Source organism: Phlebotomus argentipes, unplaced genomic scaffold, assembly GCF_947086385.1.
Source record: "Phlebotomus argentipes unplaced genomic scaffold, Phlebotomus argentipes genome assembly contig_5, whole genome shotgun sequence".
NCBI lineage: Eukaryota > Metazoa > Arthropoda > Insecta > Diptera > Psychodidae > Phlebotomus > Phlebotomus argentipes.
Genome location: NW_026776165.1, coordinates 1118130 through 1145604, shown reverse-complemented (window position 1 = coordinate 1145604; position 27475 = coordinate 1118130). Strand labels below are relative to the sequence as shown.

Below are 27475 nucleotides of genomic sequence, written 5' to 3'. Positions count from 1 at the left end.
CAACATGGATTCGACACTGTGCGGAAAATTGGATGAAATACATTTCTTGCGGTGAAATCTATTTGCATGCGTCACGGCGGTGAGTTTTCCCGCGACATCCGCCAGAGGGTTGCAGCGCCGAAGAAGCGCCACTGTGTTTTCCTCAGTGAAAAATCATTCTTTATCATTTTCTCCCTGTTTTCCTGCCTAATAATCCGAACATTTCCTGTGACAGAAACATCAAGTGGGGTGCGTAATATTCTCAGCTACTGGCAAATATTGTGCTCCATCAGTGATAGTATGTGAAAAAAAGTGGCAGTGGAAATTGTGTGTCTCCCCACAAGGAAATGTGAAGGATCTGTCACGGAGCAGGAAAAGCATGGGAAAAGCACTTATTTTGTGATTCTCCATCATCACTGGACACCCCCGGAGGGTCCCACAGCACCCGTCACTGTGATAACACGCAGTACAATTGGATTAAAAGTCTTGCTGTCTCTGCAAATCACGCGGTAAGCGGAAAAGGGGCCTTCCGGGAAATTGATTTAGTCCTTTTGTCTCAATTGAGGACACCCTAGGGGCCCTAGAGGGCTGAAGCGGTGGGATGTCAAGGCGCAAATATCACCCCACATGAAGTGCACACACATATGCAGCAATGCAGTGAAAGTGCAAATGGGGACGCCGGACGAGCGGCTCTGCGCGCCCCTTTTCAAGGCAACGCCACCCCATTCTCACCCCTTCGAAGGGCTGCGTGGATCCTTTGAGCTGCGCCGAGGAGATTTGGGGCTTTTCAGTTCAATTTCAATGGGTGAAAGTAGAGAAATCGAGCAATTTATTCACAGAGTTTTTCACACTCTATAAACAGGACAGTTACAGTGGTGTGAATTGGAATGGGATCAAGAAGAATTGGGTGTTTTAAAAATGTAAGTTTGATAATTAAAATTGACTGAAAGTGTTCGAAATGGGAAAGAGAGAATATTAGATAGACCAAAATAGATTTCGTCAAATGTGAAAAAAATATTGTTGTGATGATGAAATTGTTGCAACGCAAGTCTTTTTTTTATTAATCTCTCTGCTATCATTAATTTCCTTCATAGTCACTCCCAAAACATGCTTTTATCTCTATAATACCACAAAAATGGCACGACATTCTGCAAAATGACTTGTGCTTTTGACCGGCAAATCATTCATTCAATTATGATGGCCAGAAGCGGAAATATAAAGCAGAGAGTCAGTGTAAAGTTGGCCCTCGAGATTGAACTTTACGAGCTCACGTGTTCTCTACTTCCCCTCTTTTGCGATATCGTACGATTTTTCATTATATAAATCTCTGTCGCACGGACAATGGTGGAAAGTGGGCAATTGCTACATAATTTAGTGAATTCGGGGAGTTTTTACCGCTCTGAAAAGACACGCAATAAATTCCTGATATATTTTTTTTTTCATTACCTGTAGTGTGTAAAATCGTCTGGCGCGATCGATACTTTTCGGGGTGGGTGGCGAGGAAGCCCTTCAAGGCATCGCGCGCGTTCTCATTAAAATTAATGGTAGGAGAATCGATCCGCTTCGTCAACTCGATGCTTTTCCCCTCTTTTTTTTTCTCTGGCAAAGCACATTTTTCTTGGGCCCATTAAAATCTAATTTGGTGGCTATTTTGTCGTTCTCTGTTCTGTCCACACTCGCCCATCAGGATTCGCAGCGAAAGAGCGCGCCGAGATGCACTGGGGTTGGGCTTACGATGGCGTGAATGCGTCCGTGCCGAGAAATTGTGGCCCAGAGTGCGCCAATTTCCTCTCCACGCGGCGCCAGTGGTGTGAAAGCATCCTCGTGACCAGCGTGAGTCTGTGGACACTCAACTGGGCGATTGCACGCGTGAAGACCATCAGCAGACCAGTGCAACGAGTCACGCGCGATCCGGCGCCGTGGCTGAAGCAATTGCTGCTCGTCGGCATGACGCTGACATTTGGCCTGGAGTTGGGCTTCAAGTTCGCCTCGAGAACCGTCATTTACGTCCTCAATCCATGCCATATCACAACGATTATTCAGGTAAGTCGATCAGACCTAACACGTGTGTGGCAGATAAGGCCCCGCCCACTGATAAGCCCAGCCCACTTTTCATTGCATCGCTTGCTTTTTGTCGTGCAGATCTACTTGCTGGCGGCAAAACCGAGCAATTTCGTAACAATAATGTTTCGCATCCAAATGAACTACCTTAACGGACCACTGCTGGCCTTCCTCTTCCCGGAGACGGACTCACGCCAGCAGGCCATGGAGGCTACGGTGTACTGGATCCAGCACGGCCTCATGTTCATAATTCCCGTGTACCTGTTGCGATTGGGCGGTGTGTACACCATGGAGCCACTATCAGACGTCAGCTGGAATGTGATAAGTTACTCCATTTGTTTGATTTATCACTTTGTGATACTGGAAATATTCGCCGTTGTAAGTTTTGATGGTTTTTGATCGATCGTCAAGTGACAAGGATCGATTTGTGGGCACTGATTGGGTGTAATTCTCTCTTTCTCTCTTTGTTGCAGCCGACGCAGGTGAATCTCAATCACATGCTGTGCCCGGCGCTGCTGGATCCCTTCACAGGACCGAGCTATCGCCTGTGGGCGGTACTGCACCAGGCCATCCTGTGTCCGCTCCTCGGCAAGCTCTACTATTGCCTTTTCGCGCCCTCGCCGCCGCTCTCAATTCAACCAATTATCGATACGGCGACAAAGCTCTGTGATAAGAAGGACGAGCCCGCGACGAATGGTCCTAACAGTCAAATTGTAGTTGTAGATAAAAGTGGCGACGAGAAGACAGTCAAGTGTGAATAGTCGAGCATGGTTTTTGGGCAGAATGTTTGTGACAATATGATATCGCGCAGAAATCTGAGTGAAGGACGAAACCTAAATACAGATAGAGAAGGAATTATATCAGTTTTAAAGTTAAAACCCATATAATGGGAAATGACATGCGTAGGAGTTTCAATAGTAGTGGCGAGGAGTATAATTTGGAGAAGTAGCCTTACTATAATATTCCTCTGCATTCCATATTTTATACCTGAATTTGAAAAATTTTATAAGGTATAGAGAGAGAGAGAAAATAGGGGAGAAAGTAAACCAACATCAAGTTTTAATGCCTTAAAGAGTAACGCAAATATTTAGCAATAATAAAGGAAGTAACATAGATAAATTATAAACGAGATATAGATGATCTTCAAAGGATCTGTTCTGTAAAAAGAAAAATCTCTTTAGTTAACCAAATGCAAGTTGAGTTCACGTTGTGTGTTGTATAAATTGTTAAAGAATAAACAGAGAGACGCGCGGGCGAGCTTTAGAGGAGGAAAAGCCATAATAATCAACTTTATCAAAGAGCAAACGACGAAGGAAGATAACAACAATATATCTCTAAATAAACACTTTTACATATTTGCCAATGAAATGCTGCAATTACAACCTAATCAAATGACAATTTCGATATATTGCAAGTATATACATATTTTGGGTGGGAGGATAACAATATTTCGATATAATTCCTATTAAAGAATTAATGCGCGAAAACCCATGAGCAATTGTAGTTGATCTCTTCACATTTTATAATAGAAAATTAAGTGAATTATTAATTAATATTGTAATGAAAGAGTTACCAGAAAACTTTGTTTGTTTCGCATTCTTTTGTGAATCATTGTAAATAAAACACTTATTGAATTAACATTTGTCTTCTCACGCATTTCTTTCTATTTGTACATTACTTATCGACACTCGTGCTTGCCTTGCTTTCCGAGCGTCTTTTCAAGCATGCGCGCCATGAATTTTCTCCATGACAATATATTAATCTCGCAACAAAGTTCGTCCTTCTCGTCCTCCCAAAGCTCTCTCTTGAGGAAGTTTCATTGGAGAACAAAAAAAAAACCTTCGTCGAATGCTGAATCGAGGCAATAAGTGGACGAGCAGTGAATAAAGTATAAGTGTTGCACAATTATTAATTCTACAATTGCAATTATTGCGCGAGACTCTTCGTTTAGCCGTTTCGCAGTTCTCTGCAAAGGCTGGACAAAGTGAAGATTTGGGCGGAGAAGGAGTGAGGAATTTGGCTTGGGAAGGATTTACAGTTCCATGCAGTGGCGCTGAATAGCTGCCCTCGGCGTTCTTTGGGTTAGTTGTGCGTGACTGAGCCTCACCTGAGGTATCATCATTGAAAACAGGGCAATTAATATTCGTCGGGTGTAATTGATTCCGACTATTGAGCGTGCCAATGTGTGTGAGTATCGCTTCCAAAGCACTCTCAGTATCTCTTGATTTTTCAAGTGTGCTTGACTCTATCTGCCTCCATTTCTGACCAGGATCCCCTGCTTATGCTCCCTTGAAGTGGAACGTGATTTCAAGTGAAGTTATAATTGTGCGACAATGCGAGCTGCTCAGCATCCGGATCTCTCGGAGACGCTCCAGAGGCACCTCTTCATCGAGCGCGTGATCCAATCGCCCCCGCCATCGGCCACCAGACCCACCTTCATCGACCCTCGCCTCCCGGACATTGATGAGCTATCCACCAAGATCCGGGACATCGGCGACTTCATGACGGTGACGGAGCAGGTGCTGAAGCAGGAGCGCCGCAAGGAAAACGAGAGAGAATTTCGACGTGGCTCTCGATCCAGCTGTGGTGAAATTATTCCGCTGGCAGAGCGCAGTCATCCCGTGGGCCGTCTCATGTCCTTCCATGAGCGCCCGCTCTCGCCGCCGCACTGTGTTGTCCGGCAGACAAAGTCGGGCAGCCCGAAAGGGCTGCGAACGAAGCTGTATTTCCGCAATGGGCGCGTGGGATGCGCCGAAGCAGACGCGGATGCTCACAATGTGCAGCGAACGTATGCCCTGGTGAGGCACATCATTGCAAAAGAGAGCGAAGAGCCTCTCGTGCCACTGGACTGCGTCAATCGCATCCTGGCCGAGAGTGAAATGCCCGTTCAAGCGGACATCACGTCGTGTGTGCAGCCAGAGGAGAAGGAGGAGTCGCTGCCAAAAGAGGCGCCACTGGACAATGCTCAGCAGATTTCTCCGCCCAACAGTCCGAGTCCTGATCCGGAGAAGGATCACTTCGTGCGCGAGAGGATGCAGCATCTCATCTTGCGCTTCTCCAAGCGCACGCACAAGATGAAGAAGAAGCTTGAAATTCCGCCCACGCCCTCGAGCAGTGCTGGATCACCGTCGCTGCCCGGACCGGTGGGCGCGATGCCGCCCTTTGGCCCCACACAGCCGCCCATCGAGGAGATCGTGCCATCCAAGAGTCCGGAAGCGCCGGAGGACAGCAAGTCGCACTGCAGCTACCTCGTGTGCCCCACTTTCTGTGGCGGCGGCCGGAACGACGATGTCCTGGATCCGCAGGGCCAGTTCTACATCTCCTGGCTGTTCGTCGTCACCATGTCCTTCCTGTACAACGCCTACGTGATACCGCTGCGCTCCTCCTTCCCATTCCAGACGGACGCCAACACATCTTCCTGGATCATAATGGACTTGTGTGCCGATGCGATTTACCTGGTGAGCTCTCGCCACACCAATCGAAGTGCCGAGTGTGGTAATTAATGCGCGTTTGTGTGCTATTTTCCCACAGATTGATATTGTTTTCATTAAACATCGGCTCATGTTTCTCTTGGATGGCTTCTGGGTGCGTGACAAGGAGAGAACGAGGCAGAATTACGTGAGGAAATTCCAATTTAAGGTATTTAATTGCTGGCATTTATTGATTCACTTTAATATCACGGCGCATCTAATATGAGATTCTCTCCTCTGCCTTTCAAAGATGGACATGCTGTCGTTGCTGCCGCTGGACGTGCTGTACTTGATCTTCGGCACAAAAGCTGTCCTGCTGCGTCTGCCGCGCCTGCTGAAGATCCAGAGCTTCTGGGAGTTTTTCAAGCTGCTCGATCGCGTGCTCTCCTCGCCGCACATTGTGCGCGTGGCGAAGACACTCACGTACATGCTCTTCATGATTCACCTGACGGCGTGCGCCTACTACGCGTACAGCGCCGCTCAGGGCCTGGGCACCAATCGGTGGGTGTTCAGCGGCAAAGGGCATCCGTACATGCGATGTTTCGCGTTCGCGACGAAGACCGCCACGTCCATTGGCAAGAACCCGAAGCCCGAGAATGACGGCGAGCTGCTCTTCATGACCGCCGCCTGGCTGATGGGCGTCTTCGTGTTTGCCCTGCTCATTGGTCAGATTCGAGATATCATAGCCACGGCCACGCGCTCGCAGTCGGAATACAAGCAGCTAGTGGATGAGATTTTGGAGTACATGAGGCGTCTAAATCTGCCCACAGAGCTCAGGCATCGCGTGAAGATGTGGTTCACCTTCACGTGGGAGCAGCAGAGGACGCTGGACGAGCGCCACATTCTCGATTCGCTGCCAGCGAATCTGAAGACAGACGTGGCCATCTCTGTGCACATCCAGACGCTCTCGAAAGTGCAGTTGTTCGCCGATTGCGAGGAGGCGCTGCTCAGGGAGTTGGTGCTGAAACTGCGCTCGGTGACTTTCCTGCCGGGCGACATTGTGTGTCGCAAGGGAGAGGTTGGCAAGGAGATGTACATCGTGAAGCTGGGCCAGGTGCAGGTGATGGGCGGTCCCAACAATGACGAAGTGCTGGCCACACTGTCGGAGGGCTCGGTTTTCGGGGAGATCAGCCTGCTAGCCATCAACGGTGGCGGGAATCGCCGGACGGCGGACGTGCGATCGCGAGGTTTCAGCAATCTCTTCGTGCTGTCCAAGTCTGACCTGAACGAGGCCATTGTGTACTATCCCAATGCTCAGGCGGTGCTGAAGAGACGCGCCAAGAGCTTGATGCGCAGAAATGCGGCTCGAGAGGCGCAGCGGAATGCCGCCAGTGGCGACGAGGCTGATGTGGTGATTGAGAATCCACGCAGGAAGAAAACACCGCCGAAGTTGCTGCAGGCAGTCATCAAGGCGCTGCCGCAGGAGTCTCCGGCTGTGACTCTGCTGACGCAGGGCTCGAAGAAGCGCCGCAAGCGACACACTCTCAGTCCACCGGGATTGCCCAAGCAGTGGTCAGAAGTGAAGGAGCGCGTGCTGAATGGCGGCGTGAAGACACTCTCCTGTGATCTCCTCTTGGCCATCCAGAATGAACTCGAGGAGGAGACGAGTCCCTCCACCGAAGACAACTCCTTCGTCAATCTCACAGACTCACAGAAGGAACTCATGCAAATGGGCAGCGAGCAGGACGTCGAGGCTCCGCCCGACGCCACATGCAATGGCCACACATGCGATGTTACTGTGCACATTGAGAGGGAGTCATCACTGATTTAACTGTGCAGATTTTATTGTGAACATTCTCAGAGATGGTGATTGATGAATAAAAAGTTGTGAGGGAGAAAAATATTCAAAATTTCTTCGTCCCGCTTTTAGCGCCACCACGACGCCAGCGCCACTCCTCATCCGCACCCAAAATGTCAGTCTTTTGTTGCGATCATCAGTGATTTTACATGACTTTTCACACGCATTTTTCCACTAAAAGTAGTTAATATTGCTGTGTAATACTGGTAGCTTTTGCACACTCTTGCCGTGCTGATTGTTCTCAGTTTGCAATTTGGCTCCTGTAAGCAATATTTAAGTGTACTTTCGTGTGTGACTTTCGTCGCGTGTTTGGCTGATACTTTTGTTCCCGGAACGGAAGAAAAGTGCCGAGGAGCCCCACTGAGGAGACGTGAGAAGATGTCACGGAGGCCCCTGCTAGTGTGCGTGGCTGTCTTTCTGGCCATCGCTCTACCAAATGGTCAGTGTGCGGAGAGACTGCCGAATGTGGTGGAGCTGTCTGAGAGCAACTGGGATTTGATGCTCAAGGGAGAGTGGATGGTGGAATTGTGAGTTAATTTGCATACTTATCTCTCAATCAGCAAGGCATTTTCACCACAAATTGCTGGAGGAGATGCTCTTTCTGTGTGACAAATGACCAGATTTTCTGGCCAGAGTGAGGTTATGTCGATCGGAACATTGACCTCCGTCAGACGCATCGGCAAACATGAGATTAAATTATCATGTTTACACCTTCAGCTATGCTCCTTGGTGTCCGGCCTGCAAGAACATCGAGCATACATGGGAGGAGTTCTCGGCGTGGACGCAGGAGGTGAATGTGAAGACCGCTAAGATCGACGTCACCGCGTCGCCTGGACTCAGCGGGAGGTTCTTCGTCACGGCTCTGCCCACGATATTCCAGTAAGCAGGCTCGGCAGCCGTTAAGGCGTCTTTTGACTGGCTTGTGCGTCTATTTTCAGCGTGAAGAACGGCGAATTCCGGCAGTATCGCGGCGGGAGGGACATCAATGCGCTGATGACGTTCATTCAGGAGCGAAAGTGGAAGAATGTGGAGCCTGTGTCGGCGTGGAAGAAGCCAGACTCCATTCAGATGTCCATCGTGTCGTATTTCTTCAAGCTGTCGCACTTCCTCAAGGAGCTCAACACGCTCATGCTGAAGGAGTATGGACTGCCCGCCTGGGCGTCCTATGCCATCTTCGCCGTGGCCACGATCCTCATGGGCGCCATCCTGGGACTCCTGCTCGTCTGCGTGATTGACTGCCTCTTCCCGCCGAAGCATCTGCAGCGCACCAGCTTCTCGGACAGCCAGAGAGGTGATCACGGCTCTGGAGATGACATTCGCGCCGACGAGCTGGAGGACGAGGAGGTCTCCTCGGGATCGGACAAGGAGAAGTACTCGGGCACCGACACGGAGGACGAGGAGGAGGAGGAAGAGGATGGCGAAAAAGTGTCTCCGCCACCATCGCCCAGGAAGGCCACGCCCAAAGCCAGTCCAACATCGAGTCCGGACGTGAGGAAGAGGAAGGCTCGCAAGGCTGAGTGAATTCCAAAAACCAGAGAATGAAAGAAAAACAGCGCGGAAACTTAAGGCATAAATATAAAAATTGATTTTCGAGGAAAGAATCGGTAAAGTTGCAGAAATTAAAAGACTTGTACGCCTCATAGACTTCGTATGTATATAACCAATACTTGATATTGCTGTTGAGGATGCATTTATACGCGATGGAGGGATGGAATAATTGAGAGATGATCTGTTTATTTTATATTGAGAATCATTATTAATGAGAGCACATTTTGGCGCACAAAATAATTCCGAGTTAAAGAGAGATAGAGTTTCTTTCGTGGATTTTCCACACGCGATTCGATTCAAGAAGAGTTTTAATTCAACTAATAAGTAGTGCGTAAGCGTTTTTGTCAAAATTTTGCTTTACAAAAGGTGAAAAAATAAATATTTCTACCTTTATATGGACACTTCGTAGGACTTTCTCACGAGTTGTCTCGAAATAAAGCGCAACAGCCGATGACGTCAGTCTTTGTTATTCTTCCGCGAGTCTCACAGTGCGGGTGTTGTTCTGCCAAATTGCTCGGTAAGAAGTGGTTAATTCGCTCTAAAGTGTATTTTAACCTGTAACTGATGTGCTGGAGTGTCTGAAGAATGTGAGGGACCAAAAAATATCCTTTATTTTGTAGGTGGAAATTCAATAGAGACATTCTAACCTCAAAAGCAGGAAGTTTGGGTGATTTATTGCATTTTCCGCCACAAAAGACGGACATTCTCATTGAACTAGGCCTAGAAAGTGCCTAAAAATACGTGAAGATTCAATGGAAGGCGTCTGAGTGGGAATTTGGACGCTCGCCAATCACCCAAATTCCTTCAATACACTCTGCGTGTCAGCGCTAAATGGACTCCCGGAAAGGAACATCTGTAAGAGCGCGCGCCCTGCAATGGATTCTCAAAAGTCTCCTTTGATAAATTCCCTCTTCTTTGTCTTGCAGGCGAAGATGACGGGCAAGAAGCAGTGTGTGGATGTGCGGAGTTTGGCGAAGATGACAATTTATGTGTGTGGAATTGTCTTCCCAAAATATCCCTCGCACACATTTCCACTGTTTCTGCTGGCGGAAGCTGTGGGACGATTTAAAAGCCTCCGAACACGACTTCCATTCAAGAAGCGCTACAGACTCTGTCCACTGCCAAACAGGCTGAGCGATGCACTGCAGAAAGACAACATTATCAAGTCGGATCACACAATTTTCGTAGGCAGCAGCATCTTTGGGGCCTTTGTGCCGCATCCGGAGGTGCCCTGGGTGAATCTCACAGTCCTGATGGAGAGCCGGCGGAAGATGGCTGCTGAGGGCCAGCAGAATGGCATTGTGGGAAAGATCCTGAACAGACAGAACAGCTCAATGCTGGTGCCGATTGTCGAATTGGCCAATTGCCAAGCGGGTGTAATCTTCGTCCCAGAGTCCACTTACAGCAACCACTTGACAAAGTACAAACTGCCACAGGATCACGCCTTCTCTGTAGCCCTGGGCGAATTCCAGGTGAATCACAATGTGCCTCAAATTGCCACAAAAGCCACGATAGCACTGATAAATGTGCCCTTTGACATGCCCAATGAGCTCGTGGACACAATCCTTGGCTGCTACTTCGAACAGCCGCGCTTCATCTATCGCAACAACACCTATGAGATTCCCTTGGAGGAGGAACTGTTGCGCTCCTCCTGCTTCTCTCGCCATCATCACACATTCAGCAGACTGAAGAAGCTGCCGTTTCGCTGCGTGAGTCTCGAGTCGAAGAACAACAGCTATGAAAATCATGCGATTGTCGTGAAGAACTGCACGAGCTTGCAGCAGATCTCCAGTGTGAACATGCTCGTGCCGCGGCAGAGCCTGCACGAGATGGCCTTCGCCAATGTCTGTCCGGACGGACTGAGGAGGTACTTTGACGCCCTGCGGGCGTCTTTTGAGCCCTTCTTGAGCGAGAAGAGGGCTTCTTTGCTCGCTTCGCGCAACATTCATCCAACATTTCTCCTGCACGGCGATCGTGGATCCGGAAAGAACACAGTGATCACGGCTTTGGCAAGCTTCCTGGGCATTCATCTGTACGCTGTGGACTGCGCTGAGATTGTGTGTAGCATTTCTGCCCAGACGGAGACAAAACTGCGTCTTGTGCTGGCACACAGCAACATTTGCCATCCACTCATTATTTGTCTGCAGAACTTTGAGGTATGGAAGGAGACGAGAAAAGCAGAGATTTTGAGTCGCTCGATGACTAGACAGTGAATCAGTTAAGATAACTATTGTTTGACTTGATGAAATTGAAGATAAGGGTCTCTAAAGTATCATCTTTATTGAGGCTTTATTGCCTAGGCAGCGTCAGCGAGTGAATATAGACGAGCACTTGAAACTGTGATGTTTCGTTTAGATACTTAATTAGACTCTGTACCAATGAAATTATGCGATATTCTGGGAAAATCTTATAGTTTTTTTTTTTTTTTTTACTTTCTGAGAATCAATCCAAAAAATGAACGATCAAACATGCGTCTTTATGTTAAGCAACAACACAATATAATAATTGCATTGATTGCATTAGATATTAGTAAGAATTCTGGGAAATTTCATGTCAACATTCCACTGTGGGGTTCAAGAGCGATGACTCAAAACAACTTCTGTTGGGGATTTTTCGTAGTTTAACGAGGGAAATTACGGATTTTCAAGAAATTCTGCGCAGATGCAATTTCCTTTTACTATTTGCCATAATCTTTTTTTTACGAGGAGTGTTTTATGCCCACGATGATTGAATGGTTTAAGCACGCAATTGACGAACACTTGTCGTTTTGGTTTTATTGCAGGTGTTCGGCGTTGATAACGAGGGCAACGACGATCAGCGCCTGATTGGTGCCCTCCAATCGGAACTGATGGAATTATTTGGCAAATCGGACATTCAGCCACTCTTCGTGATAGCCAGCAGCAATCGACGCGATATAAAGTCTGCTGTTCGACGTCTATTTCTGGAGGCCATCGAAATGGAGCCACCGGGTGTGGAGGAGCGATACCAGATCCTCAGGTGGCTGCACACAGTTCACAGCACCTGGGACTATGTCTCCAATGCCAAGGACACGCGGAGTGTCCAGGTGTTCAATACGCGCATCGGAGCACTCCACAGAGAGACTGATGAGACTCTGAGGAGTGTTGCTGATGAGACAGTTGGCTTCTTGCACGGCGACTTGAAGACATTGTATGTGAATGCGAAAAAGAGCGGCAGAGATGCTCATCATCTGACGCTGCAGCACTTTTCGCAGCATCTCAGCGCTATGCAGGAGCAATTCTCGGACAGCATGGGCGCTCCGAAGGTGCCCAAAGTGCTGTGGAGTGACATTGGTGGGCTGGCGAGAATCAAGGATGAGATTCAGAACAGCATTGGTCTGCCGCTGCGCCATGTTCACCTCATGGGCGGCAATCTGAGGCGCTCCGGCATTCTGCTGTACGGCCCACCGGGCACGGGCAAGACGCTGGTGGCCAAGGCTGTGGCCACGGAGTGTCGGCTGAATTTCCTGGCTGTGCAGGGACCGGAATTGCTGAACATGTACGTGGGCCAGAGTGAACAGAATGTGCGCGAAGTGTTCACACGAGCGCGATCTGCAGCCCCTTGTGTCCTGTTCCTGGACGAGCTGGACTCCCTGGCGCCAAATCGTGGCGTTGCCGGTGACTCAGGCGGCGTGATGGATCGCGTGGTGAGCCAACTGCTGGCAGAGATGGACGGCATGGGTGGTGAGTCACAGCAGATCTTCATTTTGGCCGCGACAAATCGTCCAGACCTCATTGATCCGGCTCTCCTGCGGCCGGGACGCTTCGATAAGCTCTTCTTCGTTGGGCCGTGTATCACGACGGATGACAAATTGGCCGTGCTGCAGGCGCAGACGAAGAAATTCGTGCTGGACAAGGCGGTGAAGCTGAAGAAGATCGCCGAGATGCTGAAGAGCGAGATGACAGGAGCTGATATCTACTCGATCTGCTCAAATGCTTGGCTAAATGCCGTGCGCAGGACTGTGGCGATGGCGACAGACGGTAAGTCTGGCTCATAAATTATGTGCCTAAAGTCTCTTGGGGATTTCCTCACAACATTCTCACCGTGTTAACATTGTAGGAAAGTCCCAGTTAAATGAATTGACTGGGAAGTCCGTGATCGTTTGCATGGAGGACTTCAAGATTGCCGTTGGTAAATTCGTGCCGTCAATCAGTCGATCGGACTTGGATTATTTCAGCAATTTGAGGGAGAATTTCGGATCGTAGACTTAAGGTAAAGTTGTTATACACTTTTTTCTTGTTATATTGGCAAATTAAAAGAAAACGCGGCTGAGGGTTTGCAGATGATCTCTATATTTGTCACCCCGGAGGTCAAATTGCCACTGCGTCGCCCCTGGTTTTCCCATAGGTTTGCATATATTTTATCAGGCGAGTGCAAATTGAGCAACTATTGACGCTCACATTGCACACTGATAATGATCATGTGTCAAGGAAAGAGTGCCAATGAGTCAAAGAACTCTCCATAAATTATCTATTGAAGCAGTGAAAAGTCTTGGTTTCAAGTATAAAAATTCGTCATAGGATTTATTCATGTAAAAATACAATAAATAGTACGTCTCTAAATACTACTTTTAGATACCTCGATATGGCTTGGGAAGACTATAGAATTAATTTGTGTCTTGATCATTAAGTATATAGTACCGATCACAGTCATTTTTTTTTTTGAATGATAGATAAGGGACAATACATTTTGTAGTGCAATTTTGTGCCAATGCGCAGTGAAGCCATTTAATTTCGCCTCTACATTTTCCCTGAAATCTTAACACACAGAATATTCGAGACAATTATTATCAGGGTGGACAATGAATTGCAATAATCTCCGAAATTATTGGCAACCTATGAATGACGTGAATTCTTAAATAAGATTGACATATATATATAAAAATGAATGACAGAAAAGTATAAAAAAAAAAATTCGCCTAACTACAAACTAAAGGAAGAATTTGAAGCAATTTTCAGTGGAAATTGACGTGGTCTCGTCGGATTGCGTGCGCAGCTTAATACTGAATACCATAGTATACGTAGTCCTTGCACCAATCCTGGGCGCTGTCCTCGTTGGAGCAGCACATGGGGAAGGCGTTGCGCACTTTGGTGGCCTTTGCACAGCGCTGGCACAGCTCCATTGTGTCGTCGTCCTCGTAGCATCTGCGGATGCGCTCAAACTCCGCCGGATCCATGTCGTGGAATTCCGCCACCACGTCCTGGATCTGCGTGCGAGGCTGCGCGGGCTTGCGATCGGACGGTCGGCACGAGACCGCGCCGATGGCGAGCATCAGCAGGAGGCACAAGATGGTCAGGGACTTCATCTGTTGGCAAGAACGAAAGAACTTTTGTAATGGACAATCGCGCGGATATTGAACTTGATTGGCGATAAGTGGGTGTTTGTATTTCGCGGATTGTTATACTTTCACTTGACTTGGAGTTTAGTCACATCATCAATTTTTAGCATTACCCAAATTCTCTTCACAATTTCATCATATTTTGCAAAAAACAACAAAACAGTCTGCTAAAAGATCACTAATTTGCCTGCACTTTAATGAACGGGGAGGGGGGAAATGTTTTAATTTTTCCTCTCAATTTACCTTGATAATCTTCTCCAACTTTAGATTCATTTGATTATGATGTTATAAATTGTCTCTAATTAATTGGCTAAGGATAAAATCCTTGTTGAACGTCACACACTGTAATAATAATAATATTCCTCTTGGCCGAAATACAAGTCAAAACGCGAATTCTCACAAGTTCTTTTCAATTCTTGAGCTTTATAGCTTGCGATGTGTCTCTTCTGGCGATCTGTAGTGAACTAAACATTTGTAATCATGTTGTAATTTATATAAGAAGCGCGCGCTGTCCAGTCGTGCCTCTTCACGCTCTCTCTCTCTGTCTGTATTCGCGCTCTCCATTATCGTCACGAGTGCTCTATACATATTTGACTGATTGATCCATGATAATGCCTGCGTGATATACTTGTGCATAATTTGAGGAGCTTATCAAGAGGATTGGCCCTCCTACGGTATTTGATCTCCCCACTGAAGGTGGGTGTGATCACATTGTGGCACGCTGAAGATGATTTATTGACTAATGATTCCTCAAGTGTTTAGCTCTTTGATGTATTGAGAATGGTAGCGATCATTTTCTGTCGCGCGCGCGTTTTCCTTTTTTTTTTGCTGGATCGCTTAAAAATTCCATACTCTTATCTTTATCACAATATTTGGAGTACAATTTATATTAATCACAGTATATTTAATTATAAATAAATCACACTAATAGGATGTGGAGACGTTTTTTCGGTACATATCATGCATCAGGAGTGTGAGAACAAAATACCAATTATTTCAATCCGAAAGTGCGCAAAAAGTGGATAAGCCTTTGAGCTAGTCGAGCTTTTGAGTTTGTGATTCCTTCGGCATTGTTTTCTACTGAACATCCTTCGACAATTTGGCATTAATCTTCACTATTTCAATAGTTATTCATAGTTTTTGTTCACATTGGAGTGCAGAAAGTGTAGCAAATCATCGTGTTTCTTCCACCTGGACTTCAATCCTTTTGAACATATCAGCAGTTGTTGTTGCTAAGCACCTTATCTCAGCCTCTATTCCACCTTATCTTCTTTCTTTGTCTTCGCCCATGATGTGATTTCGTGCTCCCTCACACCCAGTTATCTGCTGTGGCGACGCAGATTTTCGCGTTGAGTGTGAAATTGTGAAATATCACACAGAGGCTCTTCATATAAATAATAACGGAAGCTGAAAAAATTATGGGTCTAAAATTGGGATACTTGAACTTCACTCAGCGACTCAGCATTGCCGTTCCCAAAGCCTGACCATGACCTAATCTCATGATGAAATTTCTTCCCAACTGATATTATATATTAAATCACTTTCTGCTTGACAGACAATTGTAAAAATTATCTCATCATCTCACGTACAAGGCGAGAGAGAGAGAGCGCGAGAGAGTGCGAAGAAGGATGCGCAATTGCTGTTAATGTGATCAAATGCAGCAATGTGATACATTTATGACTATTTGTTGATGGAATTTCCATGATTTTCCGGGGAATTTGCTCGTAATATTTAGTGTCGCCGCACAATTGATGAGTGAATTGTCGTGTAATTTTATCGGTCAATCTGGGGTGGTCGCGTTGTGTGTGGCCTATCATGCTTTTAAATGGCAGAAGAAAAAAAAAGTAGGACATATTCTGTATGTCCGTGCAGAGATAATGCTGTGTGTAGTGTGAAATTCTTCAAATATCTTCAATATTTGGTCATTTTTTCTGTCTCTGATAAATTCCCTTTCCTTATCAGAGTGATTTTTTTTGTCTTTCGGGCGCGCATGACTAAATTCACACGTGTTTTTGAATCATCTTTTCGTCAGTTTCCTCAATTTCACCAAAATTGGCTATTAGAGCCATTACACGGGAATTTTCATTCATTGCTTCTTTGCCGCCCATTCATTACGATCTTCCACGAAAGTTCAATAGCAATGCCTCAACATTGCCTTGCAAGATCACTATAGTTGTGTGTGGGATTGTGATTTCGCAATAAGACGCAGCAATTGAATAGTATTGTGCGTATGACGCTTCTGTGTGCTGTAGTAATTTGATACTTATCAGAAATCACTATTTGCTTTCGGTTTTGATCTATGAATGAACATGAGTGGCTTTGATGGCTTTTCGCGTCGCGCGCACACACAAGTGGGAAGTAAAATTTGGCATACATTGGCCTCTGGTTGGGATCTTTCACAAAATGACGAAATACCGATTAATGTTTCGTGAGTGATTTGGCATGTTTGCCATCCGCCGGCGCACTTTGGCCGCGCGCACATTCTGCGAAGAGAAGAAGAAGACGTGAGAAATGTAGCTCAGGATCAAGAGAGAAACTCAAAATTCCAAAGATCCACTGGGGAAATTCGTTAGAATTCCCTGATGAATCACTCACTCTTCGGCGAAACACCTGCAATTTTGTCCCGTGATTCTGTACGTAATTCAAGCTATTTCTATCTTCGCCCGGTCTTATCTCCAATTTACACACCCCTCTTTTTTGCCTTCCTGAGATGCTCAACCACTTTGGAAGACGCTCAAGATCATGTGAGAGATTTTTATTAGGCAATCAATTCATCAGCTAAACTCACTTCATGCCGACAATTTCCCCATCAAGTGCTTTGTGTTATAAAGGTCTCTTCTTAAAGGCGATATCGCGCGCGCGCTCACCCACAAAAACGCTGTGAAAAATCTGCCTTTTTCAAAGAACCTCCAAAAGAGAAGTCATATGATTGATACAGAAAGTGTCTGGATGCTTCTTTTTTTTCGTTGCTCCTTGTTTGACAACACATTTTTGTCTTTGGGGGTAATCAAGAGGCGGAATGAAGAAAAAATTTACGACTAGAATTTGCGTCAAAAGACATGCCCAATCAGTACAATTTACTGTTTATGTTTACCAGTTTTATCTGCAATATTCTTCTCAATATCAAAATTACACAATCCTTTTGCTGTCTATCAGAACAGAAAAAGTGAAAGTGAAAAGAACAAATTAAGGAGAGAATATGAGATATTGCCAGATTCTGAGATGCTGTGATTCAGTGATGGGCAAATTGTCTACAAATTGCAGTGCATGTTGGAAAAAGTAAGCAATTCAGTATGAAACTGATAACGGAATGGAAGAAAGTCTACCATATTTATATATTATGAATACAAATTATTCCTTAATCATCCACTTAATGGCCCTAAATCTCGATGTTTTCTGATAAACGCTTCAAGTTGTCTTAATATCCGCTCCTCTTTCTTGACCTACAGTTCACAAGTGTATAAAGTGTCTCTGTAAGCGCGCCCATCGCTGTTCACCCTCGCCTGGTTTGGCAAAATTGAATTAATTTCGTGATTGACGAAATGTCTTCCTGGATGGGCAATTGTAACACGTTCAATGGAAGCTAATTTGGTCAATGGCTCTTCAAGCGTCTTCTTCTCCTTATCCTCTTCGGTATGCGGTGGTTCTTGGGACAGAACGGGAGCGAGATATGCCGAAGAGCACATAAATTAGCATAAATTCACAGTTGGGACCTACATTTGGCCGGCGTGGTCATCATTGATCAGGTGGGTGTGCCGTGATCAAGCGAATTCGAGTGATTTTCACGCGACTCTCTGGCCACGCTTGTCTTAGTCACCAGTAACCAACCACATGGCTTTGTTATTTATAATGTCTTATCGATGTTATTAGATTTTTTGCGGCCTCTTCCCTCCTAACATGTCTAGACGTGTATGTGTAACCATGAGGCCGGCATGCCTCCGCGACGTTAGGCGCTTGTTGGCCCACAATTGCGACGTACTCACTTGTGTTTTTGTACACTCTATTTTTACCTAAAAGAAAGTGAACGTGAATGTCACGTGCGCTGGCCAGAGCGCCTTTGCGCGACCAGCAGACTGATTGATGAGCACTGAGACGAAGGATAATTAATTCGTCCGTTCACATGATGGTAGGTCTTTCACATGATCCACCTCTTCGCTCAGGATTGGTGGATCTCCAGTCATCTGACAAACTGAGGGATGGCAACAGCATCATACGATGAATTTCTGCGCTTGATATTCCAATTTCACAAGTATTGGCGAAATATTCCAGCTGATGTCATTCAAATGGCATCTTATGTACTGTTCCAGAGACAAAAAAAAAGAGAATAATCAAGGGTGAAAGTCAATATTTTAGTATGTTTCATATTGAATTACAATGAAAATACATGACTAGATACAGCCAGTGCGTATGTACATAAACGTCGGCTAAATCTTCGGGACTTTGTGTACACATTTACGCTTAGATTGCATGAAATATCTATTAACAAATAAAGGCAATACTGTTCTTAACTCTATCATTAAGACATTAACAGTTGAAGGAAGCATTTTTATTATGGTAGAACAGAATATTTGTTATATTTCTGGAGAAAAACCTGTGCAGAAATAATTCTAATGAATGAATGGTTTTACTTTCTCACTTATTTTCCCGTACCTTCATTTTGGGCAATAAAGTCAAGGAATTATTTCCTCGAAAGGCAAGGAAACCAAGGAAAAACAGTGACTGAAAAAATTCTATTCAACCACTTAGCGTCTTGATTCCGTAGCTTTAGAGTTTATATTCAGCGTGTGTATTCATAACGCCACAAGACAGAATGAGAATTAAAGAATCTTAAGACATGAAGTTTTCACAACAGTCACGAAAGATGGTGATTCAGCCAACACCATGTTTCATCTAACGTCTTTGGGTGTTCAAAAACACTCTCAAGCGCTCAAAGCCTCAGCTAGCGACATCTCTCAACTGTGTGAGCAAACTGATGGTTCGTTATCAACTTTATTCACGACACCAGCACTTGCCTGTGTGCCGTGAACGGTGAGGAATACGCGAAGTGTTGCGTGGAGGAGCTCATCTTTTGGCATGTCGATAGCAATGTTGTCATTTCAACATCACTTTAGTTGTGTCTCCCGATGGGACAAGACGTAAAGTTTGCACTGGCCGAACACAATTTTCATTTGACTTGCAATTCTTCCGGTGGGCAAGTGTTATTGTTTGCTCGCATCAACATTGCAATATATCGATTGTGACCCTCCGCGCGCTTCTGGGGAGAAAGTGAACATTTTGTGCGCGAAGACAGAGAGCGAGAGAAGAGTTTTTTTTTTGAGAGCGCGCAGTGCCAGAGACAAAGAAAAACCGGAAAGAATGATAAAAAAGAGTGTTTTGTAATATATAACTTTTTAGAGATTATATACTGTGTGTGTTACGGTATAATTTTTATTGCTTTTTGATAAAATTTTGTCTCTGACTCACGCAAAGAGGACACTCGAGATGAAGATCCTCGTGAACATGCCAAATGGAACAACAACACTCTGTGTTGACATCGACCAGAAGGCGATAGCTCAAGAGTGTCTGGAGAAGGTAAAGAAAACAGCGATAAAAACAATATTCTGTGGCTGTATTAATTTGCACACTTTACTACAATTAACATATATCGTGTACTTTGGACGCAAAATCAATATAGTGATATGGAGGGGAAAAAAGCGTAACAATTGATGACTGAGTCTTTTTTTATTGCGGTTTTCAACACGGATCCAAAAAGCGCTTTTTAGACTTTGGTCAGTATATATTCAAATATTGTATTTCACCTGTGTGCCAAAGTGTGATGAATAGAAATGTATGCATTCACTTTCCGCAAAGTAATTTCAATGTGTAATTACATAAAGTACACATATAATTAAAAATCGAGGTGATTTATCTTGTTATATTTCCTCTGCGGAAGCGCCGCATTCCACTAATTGAGTGGAAATGGAGAAGAAATTGGTTGAAAAATTATTTTCTTAGCCTGATCATGTCGGTTTGTCTATAGTTTTCAAGGTTCTGTCAAATTGACAGTTGTGAAACTACAAACCGTAATGCATTACACAACTGATTACCCGTTCTGTGTATACCGGAATTCTTCCTGTTTTCAAAATGTACATGACATTAAGGGAAATTTCTCTTCGAGCTTCTTTTTTTTTCTTTAAGGAGAACAAGTGCTGGAAAAATGTTGGGCATTCAAACCGATGCTCAAGAGTGGGGAAAAATGGATGTCTTGTATTACCATCTTGAAATGCGAGATGGTTGCGCTGTGTAGGAACCAATTAACATTTCTCCTATGATGGAGACGCGCGATATCACATTAAATATGGATAGAATTTGTGATTCCTCATTGGCAATGACCATGCGATCAATCACGTGAACAGATCGTGGCGAGAGTGCACTTTATCTCATGTGAATTGGTCTGGTCGCGGTTTAGATATTAATCGATGTTTCCCCAGTGTTTCAGGAATGAGAATGTGTCGTGGTTATTTTTATTGATGATGCAAGAAATTACCGACTTTTCCTATAGCCGCACACAGTTGATAATCTAATTAATTAGTCCGCCGAAGGTTGGAAATTAGCTTAAGACTGGTGCGCGAATGAGAGTCTGCAAAAATTCAGCCCAGTTTGCCGAATGATAAATTGTGTGTTTACGCTATAAAAAGAAGGTGGGCTTTGTTTGCCAAAGCCAGAGTGAGAGACACTCTGTCCTTGAGAATTGGAGTCTTTTTGTGCCATTTTTTTTTTCTCCTTTTTTGAGCAGTAGAATTGTATTTCTGATGCGTAGTTTTGCCGGAGTGTGAATTTCCTATTAAATATTTTTCGCCTCTTTCTGACATACCAACATATTCAACGATTGTCGTGTGTGAAGAACAGCATCCTTTCATCGCGACACAGATGACCAATTTAGCGGCTCACGCAGCAATTGATGTGTTTGTGAGTTTCGCTATTGGTTTGTAGGGGAATTGTGGCTCGATTGGATACTTATAGACTGCTTCTTCTTTCTCAAAAGGGAATTGGCATTTCCCACCTTGATATCCCGCCCAGTGAAACTCTTCACGATCATTCTGCTCAACGTGACGATCATCTGTTGTTTACCATCTGGCCCACCTGCTCCCTACGCTCGTTTCGCGCCTGTGTTGGTGGTGATCAGCACGTGCTGAATGAGTGATCATCGAAGATGGTCAACTAAAGGTTATTTATCACGGGCAATCACCATTTTCCCTCAGCACACTTTCTAACCATTCCCTTTCTCTGGCCCCTCATTAGCGGCAGATCGCATACGCAGCCAAAGTGTGTGGGTTTCGTAAGGATAATTTGGTGGAAAAAAAGTGGCTCAATTCAAGGTCTGCACAAATTCAATTGCTATGCCTCATGTGCAATTTCGTTGCGTGAGCATGACAGCAAATTGATGATTGCAAAGTGAATCAATAAATCTGGACTTCTAGCTTAGCGAACACGTGAAGCTTAGTTGGGAATGTGGGATTTGTTTGCAGCGTCTATTTGTGTTTATTGATTGGCTTTTGATTAAGAAAATAAGGAGCGTGCATTCTATTAATGGCAATGGTTGTTGATCCCGTGCACAGATAATTCACTTTTTAATTGAAGGACAATCTTTGGCTACGTGCCTGTGTTGCCATGGAAGAGTCATCAGCTGGTAAATTGCAAATTACCCCAATGATGATGAAAGCGACTCATGCAAGCACTTGTTAAAGGTTAAATGTTGCCTCTCTTCGGAGTTTCTGATGTGCTTGTGGGGATTTTTTCTCTGGCAAATTTCTGCGATAGCCTCTGATAAGTGGTGACAATTTTTTGATTTTTTTTTTTTTGGGAAATAAGAGCGAATTCTCGTAGTCATGCTGCATTTTCTTCTACGAGATTCTCTGGTGTCTCTCGACTCGAAACTTATATTGACGAAAAGTAGTAAAGTTAATGCTGAGTGGCGGCCAGTGAGTTATAGTTGTTCATGAGTCCAAAGTCCACTTGAGCTGCGGTACGAGTCCAAAGTACAAAGTACAGCAAATTTCTTCATACACAATACACTTGGAAGAGTGTTCAAGTTTGAAATGAATGTATATATTCCTCTCTCACTTGGCTAAATGCTTTTTCACCCATACAAGCGGGCCTCAGTGAGTCGCGCGGGGGCCCCTGAGACTTGGGAGAAAGAGCGGCGGTTCGCGGAGAGATGAAAACAAGATAAGACACCGCATGGCCGGGCTCTCGAGAGCAGAGATTTGAAGTTTATATAACATTATTGAACGCAACATGCAATTGTATTCTTGATGGCTTCGCTCGATGTCGTGCTAAGTATTATTAAGTATATGATTGCTATTCTGAGTATAATTTAGATTAGCATCTTTCTTATCTTTTATTCTTTCGATCATAAAATTATTGATTTTTAGTGATTTGTTGATTTATGGGAAAAAAAAAGATTTAAACCTCTAAGAATACGGTTTATCACATGTCTTTGTGTTTCTATTGAGATTTATAATTTCTATGACTATCCCTGATTGTAGTAGACAAGATTTGGGGATTTTGCGAAGTATCAGAAATGCCTTTTTTTTTAAATAAATGATAAACAACCTCAAAAAAATTTGACCTGGTTAAGTATGGGAATTTCGATTGGAATTTAGTGCAAATTATTTCCCTAATTCAGTGATCTAGATCGTCATGATATTGCGATTAGAGTAAATCCAAGTTCCAACCGTTTCTTTCCTTTTGATCTTACAACTTTTGTCGCTCGATTGCAAGAGCTGTAATGCGCGGGAAATTCCAAATGTTCGTCGTTGTTGATGTGCGGGAAGATCGCGCGCGCGGGGAATCTTCTGAGAGTCACACACATTTTGTCATCTCTGTGGCATCATCAGACAAAGGCATCAGAGGGAAGATGTAATGCCAAATAGAGTTATCAGCAGCGAGATGCGAGATTTGTGAATGTTAAAGAGTCGGTGGCAAGAGATCGGCAGACTAGTTGGCTCAATTGAATTACAAGATAGACTGCAATAATATAAGGCGGATGTGAATTGATGGATCAATTGGCAGAGATGAGCGGAAGAAGACTCTCTCGTGGGTTTTTGATATTGGAATTGATTGACCCAAATGTTGGTTAAATGGTCACAATTGTATGTTGTGCATGAATTCCATCATTATTTACCTGAGCGAGTGAGTGAATTTTCTCTTTCATTATCAATGTCGTGGCATTTTGTGTGATAGAAATTCACGAGTCAGTGTATGATTATGGGTGGGATTTCACGCGCTCTTCTTTCACGCGATTACAGAACGAGTACAAATCATGCGTCGGATTATGATTGAGGGATTTTCGAGGATTTTCTCCTTAAGCCTCTATAGAGGTTTTTTTTCTATTTTGAGGGTTTTTCCCAAGAGCCCAAGAAAGGAGGTTAGTCACACTAATCCACATGATGAGCCTGAATTCTATATTCATAAGAGTGAATTTGTCGGCGCGCCTCTTCACGTTTGTCTATCATCAACATTCCCAGAAGGATTTGTACTTTCCCAAGATGGGTGAAGCGCACGATAAGAATATGTCACTTTTCACTGGATTCAGTCGGAAATTTCACTGAGTAATTTAATGGACTTTTAATCCACTGCCAAAGCCCAAATGAGGGAATTTGCTGGAACCTTTGTTCAATCACTTTTTCTTCATACCCTTGGCGGAATTGGTCGGTCTACGTGAGATCATTTAATCATGTTATTTTGCACAAACACATATCCGATATCCTGAAACTCAAGTTCTTCCCGTTTGAAGATTAGGTGGGAAAAAAAAGTATTGCGCAGTTTGACAATAAAACGTGCTTTTTCGTGACTCTTTTCCACGACTTTTCTCATTGTTTTTGCTGTTGTTTAGGTGGAACGAAGAGTGTCACACATGTACATAAAATACCACATAAAAATTATTATTGTTTGCTCAAGTCATCAAATGTATTTATTTTAGAGTTCAAGGATATGTTATTATCTTCGCTTTTTTTTTATTCTTCATGCGGTGCACATAAATTTGTTGTTAGCCATGCGAGAGAGAATCACATAATCTTGGGGATCATTTTTGCTTGACTTGCTGTCAGAGACTTCTTTCCTTATTCACATCTTTGCAGCACGCGGGAAAAAAAGAGAGTCAAGTTTATTTTAGCTCATCGCGCCGAATGGCTGAGATGCTAAAAAGCGCTAAAAACTTCTTACGAAGAAAAGCGATTTGCACACAACACGACAAAATGACCGAGTGTGGAGAAATAGAGAAAAACCGGTTGATTAAATATTATTGAAATTGGTTAGCACTTTGATGGCCAGTGCAAATAAACGAGGAAATTGACATATTCTATTTCAATAGATTATCTCTCTGTCTGTCTGCGTTCTGAGCACACCCGTAAATGGATGGGAAAACACTCCAAGGAAAATTGAAAGATTGCACGGAAAATCGCACTGAAATGATTTTTTTCCCCTGCAATTCTTCCGCTGTACTTGTGCTCTTGAACCCATTTCTTGCACAGTTCTTGTCACTCATGACGATACGAGAAGAGATGCTGCAGCTGACGATATTTCAGTATATCCATAATACCTTTTTTCGATTTATAATTAGCACGCACTGGTTGAGTTCATTGGCTCTCCTGCGCCCGTGTTGAAGAGAAGGTACAACAACACAGTTGTTATATTTACAGAAAGACAGAGAGAAAACGGGAAAAAGGAGAGCATCGCGATGTACAAAATATTGTTTACAAAATAATAAAGAGGCAAAAGTGAACAAATTCGCGCTATCACAAGTGCGCTGTCTTGTTATTGTTATAAGAAGGCATTATTTCATGGATCAACAGAGAAGGGTATAAAACACAGTGTTTCCTCTCAGCAATATCACTGAGTACTTCTTTTTTCTCTCTCACTCTATTTATTCTTTTTTTGAGAAATGAGAAACAGTGCCGCTGATAAGTCTTATCACCCTTTCTTCTCACTCTCGCCGCCTCGCGGGTGTTTTTTTTTTTGTTGAGTAAATAGGCGCGAATGAGCGTGGAAAGGAGGTGAAAATACACAGAATTTTCATGATTTATGGGGAGTTTTGTTTGCCAGACAATGTGGGAGGTGAAGTGAATGGGGTTCAAATTACAGAAGGAAATGATGTATTGGCATTCTGCCTTTGATAACACACAACTTTGAATGATTTAAATATGTACACACCTTTGACCGTCTTTTCTTGTTGCTCACGCATGTTGAAACTGTAGTGATATCTGTTTATATCACATGTTGCCAAAAGAAATTCTGCGTTCCATAAAATCTTTTATGACTCTAAGGCAAGAGATCTAACGCAATCTCTCTCTATTTTCTTCGGCAGGTATGGCGAGATTTGGGCATTGTGTGTGAGACGGAATACTTTGGACTCTTGGTCCACAATCGCCGAGCATCTGTGGCCACGATTGATGCCAGCGGACAGATTCCGGGCAGTCCGGTGGATGGGGAGTCGCGCAACAGGCACTGGATCAACTTGAGGAATCCCCTCGGCAGGCACAGCATCGAGGGGAATCTGCACAGTCTGGCGTTGCGGGTGAAGTTCTGGGTGCCTGTGCACATAATCCTGCAGGAGAGTGTGCGGAATCTCTTCTACATGCAGGCACGGCAGGATTTGCTTGAGAATCGCCTCTTGGCGTCCAATTGGAGCAATGCTGCCCTCCTGGCGGCACTCTTCGCCCAGGCGGATGGCGTGAAGTACACAGAAGTCGCTCAGGCGTCACGAGGAGTGGCCCAGATGGGCGGCGAGAGGAAGGAGCAGCAGCGCCGCGGATCGAAGAGGAAGTGCTCCGAGACGCCAGACGTGGTGACGCAGGCCAAGAGATGCGATTCCCAGACGCCTTACGAGGTGTACTACAGCATAAGGCCGCTGGTGGAGTCACAGCAAATGCCGAGGGATTTTGCAGCGATGATTCGGCAAGAGCATGCCAAATTGGCAAAGTTGTCCGCCAAGTCGGCCAAGTACTGGCTTCTGGCGGAGATTTCGAAGCTCGAGGGCTTCGGTGAGGAGATCTTTCACGTGCCGAAGAGTGAATTTGGCACGCAGATGCAAATGGACATCGCCGTGGGGCCACACGGACTTGTGATCTACACTGTGGGGAATGAGAAGAGAGAGTGAGTATTTGTGTGCACTTCTGCCAAAGGACATTGACTGACACTCATTTTTTCGTGTTGTCTTGCGCAGGATTCCCTACAGCGCCGTGGAGTCGGTGAAGTCTAAGGGCAGGAGCTTCAGGCTACGCTACCTCTCGCATGATCACACCAGCACGGAGCTGGACCTAAAGATGCCCTGCCACAGGACGGCTCACGGGCTGTATCGTGCCATCACGGAGAAGCATGCATTTTACTCGTGCGAGACGGTCGGCAGTGCGGTGCAAACGCAGTTCATCAGAGATCTCAAGGGGACAATTGTGTCCATGTTCAATGAGGACACGGAGCTGGGCAAAAGGTATGTCTTCGACATCCAGAGGACTTGCCGCGAGGTGTACGACAACGCCAGGCGGGTGCTGCACTCCCAGGGAGTGGACGTGGGCTGTGTAGAGGACGAGGAGAGTCAGCCGGACGATCTGGACAGCAGATTGCGAGCGGTGGCGACAGATGTGAGCGCTGTTCTGGCGGAGCAGGAAGCGAAACGAGGGCAGATGGAGAAGATGGTGTCCGATCGCATCTCTGAGGCCTTCACGTGTCGCGTGTGCATGGACAAGGCGATCGACACGATGTTTGCGCCCTGCGGACATGTCGCCTGTTGCAGGATTTGTGCAGAAATGTAAGGCGCTGAAGGAAGCATGCGTGAACTGTGTGATTGACAAACAAATTCTCTACTTTCAGGTGTGATGGATGTCCTCTCTGCCGCTCAACAATTGACAGGATCAACAGGATCTTCCTGCCAGCCGAGCTCAGGCCGAGTGCATAAAGAAGGAGAGGAGAAAACCCGATGACGATGATGAAGAGCGATGTTTTTGCTACAAATCTGACGAGAGATGAAAATGTGATGATTAGGTAGAAACTACTTGATATTTATTTTGTAGAGAGCAGAAAAGAATCGTGATTTTTTCTAGTGCTTGCAATTATAATGAATTCCTGCTAAAGTTTCACTTTGAATTGTGCATCAATGCAACTTTTGTATATAATCCAAAACCTTTTACACAGTATTGATACGTAAGTGCATTAACTTGTTTTCTTGTTGCATAGAGAAGAGAAAGAGAGAGAGAAAGAAAAATAAAATAAAGAGAAAAAGAAAAG

The 27475-nt window shown here is 44.9% G+C and overlaps 6 protein-coding genes across 9 annotated transcripts; 5 read left to right on the top strand and 1 right to left on the bottom strand.

The window, feature by feature from the left end:
- Window positions 1-68: 68 nt before the first annotated feature.
- On the top strand, window positions 69-3669 carry LOC132265540 (transmembrane protein 164). Of its 2 annotated transcripts, XM_059766247.1 has the most exons (4): window positions 69-488; window positions 1667-2022; window positions 2122-2418; window positions 2514-3669. In XM_059766247.1, exons 2-4 carry the CDS (start codon window positions 1693-1695, stop codon window positions 2799-2801), a joined length of 915 nt encoding a protein of 304 aa, XP_059622230.1. In that variant the 5' UTR covers window positions 69-488; window positions 1667-1692; the 3' UTR covers window positions 2802-3669. The 2 variants fall into 2 exon arrangements, with proteins under 2 accessions (XP_059622230.1, XP_059622229.1); XM_059766246.1 differs by lacking the exon at window positions 69-488 and having other exon boundaries at window positions 1227-2022.
- A 122-nt stretch (window positions 3670-3791) lies between these two features.
- LOC132255483 (cyclic nucleotide-gated cation channel beta-3) lies at window positions 3792-7351 on the top strand. 2 transcript variants are annotated; one of them, XM_059751543.1, is made up of 4 exons: window positions 3792-4227; window positions 4310-5498; window positions 5572-5679; window positions 5761-7351. In XM_059751543.1, the coding sequence occupies exons 2-4, from the start codon at window positions 4374-4376 to the stop codon at window positions 7279-7281; spliced, it is 2754 nt and encodes a 917-aa protein (XP_059607526.1). In that variant the 5' UTR covers window positions 3792-4227; window positions 4310-4373; the 3' UTR covers window positions 7282-7351. The 2 variants fall into 2 exon arrangements, with proteins under 2 accessions (XP_059607526.1, XP_059607525.1); XM_059751542.1 differs by lacking the exon at window positions 3792-4227 and having other exon boundaries at window positions 4272-5498.
- Window positions 7352-7419: 68 nt separating this feature from the next.
- LOC132255484 (thioredoxin-related transmembrane protein 1) lies at window positions 7420-9255 on the top strand. The gene is made up of 3 exons (XM_059751544.1): window positions 7420-7835; window positions 8026-8187; window positions 8247-9255. The coding sequence occupies exons 1-3, from the start codon at window positions 7687-7689 to the stop codon at window positions 8827-8829; spliced, it is 894 nt and encodes a 297-aa protein (XP_059607527.1). The 5' UTR covers window positions 7420-7686; the 3' UTR covers window positions 8830-9255.
- Window positions 9256-9339: 84 nt separating this feature from the next.
- On the top strand, window positions 9340-13308 carry LOC132255645 (peroxisomal ATPase PEX6). Its single transcript, XM_059751748.1, has 5 exons — window positions 9340-9373; window positions 9477-9711; window positions 9783-11012; window positions 11639-12854; window positions 12934-13308. The coding sequence occupies exons 2-5, from the start codon at window positions 9688-9690 to the stop codon at window positions 13077-13079; spliced, it is 2616 nt and encodes an 871-aa protein (XP_059607731.1). The 5' UTR covers window positions 9340-9373; window positions 9477-9687; the 3' UTR covers window positions 13080-13308.
- Window positions 13309-13369: 61 nt separating this feature from the next.
- On the bottom strand, window positions 13370-14672 carry LOC132255646 (uncharacterized). The gene is made up of 2 exons (XM_059751749.1): window positions 14456-14672; window positions 13370-14179 (listed from the first exon to the last, which is right to left on the bottom strand). Exons 1-2 carry the CDS (start codon window positions 14483-14485, stop codon window positions 13871-13873), a joined length of 339 nt encoding a protein of 112 aa, XP_059607732.1. The 5' UTR covers window positions 14486-14672; the 3' UTR covers window positions 13370-13870.
- A 4554-nt stretch (window positions 14673-19226) lies between these two features.
- LOC132255579 (E3 ubiquitin-protein ligase MYLIP) lies at window positions 19227-27442 on the top strand. 2 transcript variants are annotated; one of them, XM_059751673.1, is made up of 4 exons: window positions 19227-19783; window positions 25560-26347; window positions 26418-26999; window positions 27062-27442. In XM_059751673.1, the coding sequence occupies exons 1-4, from the start codon at window positions 19694-19696 to the stop codon at window positions 27144-27146; spliced, it is 1545 nt and encodes a 514-aa protein (XP_059607656.1). In that variant the 5' UTR covers window positions 19227-19693; the 3' UTR covers window positions 27147-27442. The 2 variants fall into 2 exon arrangements, with proteins under 2 accessions (XP_059607656.1, XP_059607657.1); XM_059751674.1 differs by lacking the exon at window positions 19227-19783 and adding an exon at window positions 23309-23386.
- The last annotated feature ends 33 nt before the right edge of the window (window positions 27443-27475 follow it).

Bases quoted from the DNA above. Each gene is read 5' to 3' on its own strand.
- LOC132255484 (XM_059751544.1), top strand. From the start codon at position 7,687: ATGTCACGGAGGCCCCTGCTAGTGTGCGTGGCTGTCTTTCTGGCCATC. The intron at 7,836-8,025 runs GTGAGTTAATTT...TTACACCTTCAG, and splicing joins GGAGAGTGGATGGTGGAATT to CTATGCTCCTTGGTGTCCGG. The intron at 8,188-8,246 runs GTAAGCAGGCTC...GTCTATTTTCAG, and splicing joins GCTCTGCCCACGATATTCCA to CGTGAAGAACGGCGAATTCC.
- LOC132265540 (XM_059766247.1), top strand. From the start codon at position 1,693: ATGCACTGGGGTTGGGCTTACGATGGCGTGAATGCGTCCGTGCCGAGA. The intron at 2,023-2,121 runs GTAAGTCGATCA...TTTGTCGTGCAG, and splicing joins ATATCACAACGATTATTCAG to ATCTACTTGCTGGCGGCAAA. The intron at 2,419-2,513 runs GTAAGTTTTGAT...TCTTTGTTGCAG, and splicing joins TACTGGAAATATTCGCCGTT to CCGACGCAGGTGAATCTCAA.
- LOC132255483 (XM_059751543.1), top strand. From the start codon at position 4,374: ATGCGAGCTGCTCAGCATCCGGATCTCTCGGAGACGCTCCAGAGGCAC. The intron at 5,499-5,571 runs GTGAGCTCTCGC...ATTTTCCCACAG, and splicing joins GTGCCGATGCGATTTACCTG to ATTGATATTGTTTTCATTAA. The intron at 5,680-5,760 runs GTATTTAATTGC...TGCCTTTCAAAG, and splicing joins TGAGGAAATTCCAATTTAAG to ATGGACATGCTGTCGTTGCT.
- LOC132255645 (XM_059751748.1), top strand. From the start codon at position 9,688: ATGGACTCCCGGAAAGGAACATCT. The intron at 11,013-11,638 runs GTATGGAAGGAG...GTTTTATTGCAG, and splicing joins TTTGTCTGCAGAACTTTGAG to GTGTTCGGCGTTGATAACGA. The intron at 12,855-12,933 runs GTAAGTCTGGCT...TTAACATTGTAG, and splicing joins TGTGGCGATGGCGACAGACG to GAAAGTCCCAGTTAAATGAA.
- LOC132255579 (XM_059751673.1), top strand. From the start codon at position 19,694: ATGAAGATCCTCGTGAACATGCCAAATGGAACAACAACACTCTGTGTT. The intron at 26,348-26,417 runs GTGAGTATTTGT...TGTCTTGCGCAG, and splicing joins GTGGGGAATGAGAAGAGAGA to GATTCCCTACAGCGCCGTGG. The intron at 27,000-27,061 runs GTAAGGCGCTGA...CTCTACTTTCAG, and splicing joins TGCAGGATTTGTGCAGAAAT to GTGTGATGGATGTCCTCTCT.
- LOC132255646 (XM_059751749.1), bottom strand. From the start codon at position 14,485: ATGAATCTAAAGTTGGAGAAGATTATCAAG. The intron at 14,180-14,455 runs GTAAATTGAGAG...TCTTGCCAACAG, and splicing joins AGTTGGAGAAGATTATCAAG to ATGAAGTCCCTGACCATCTT.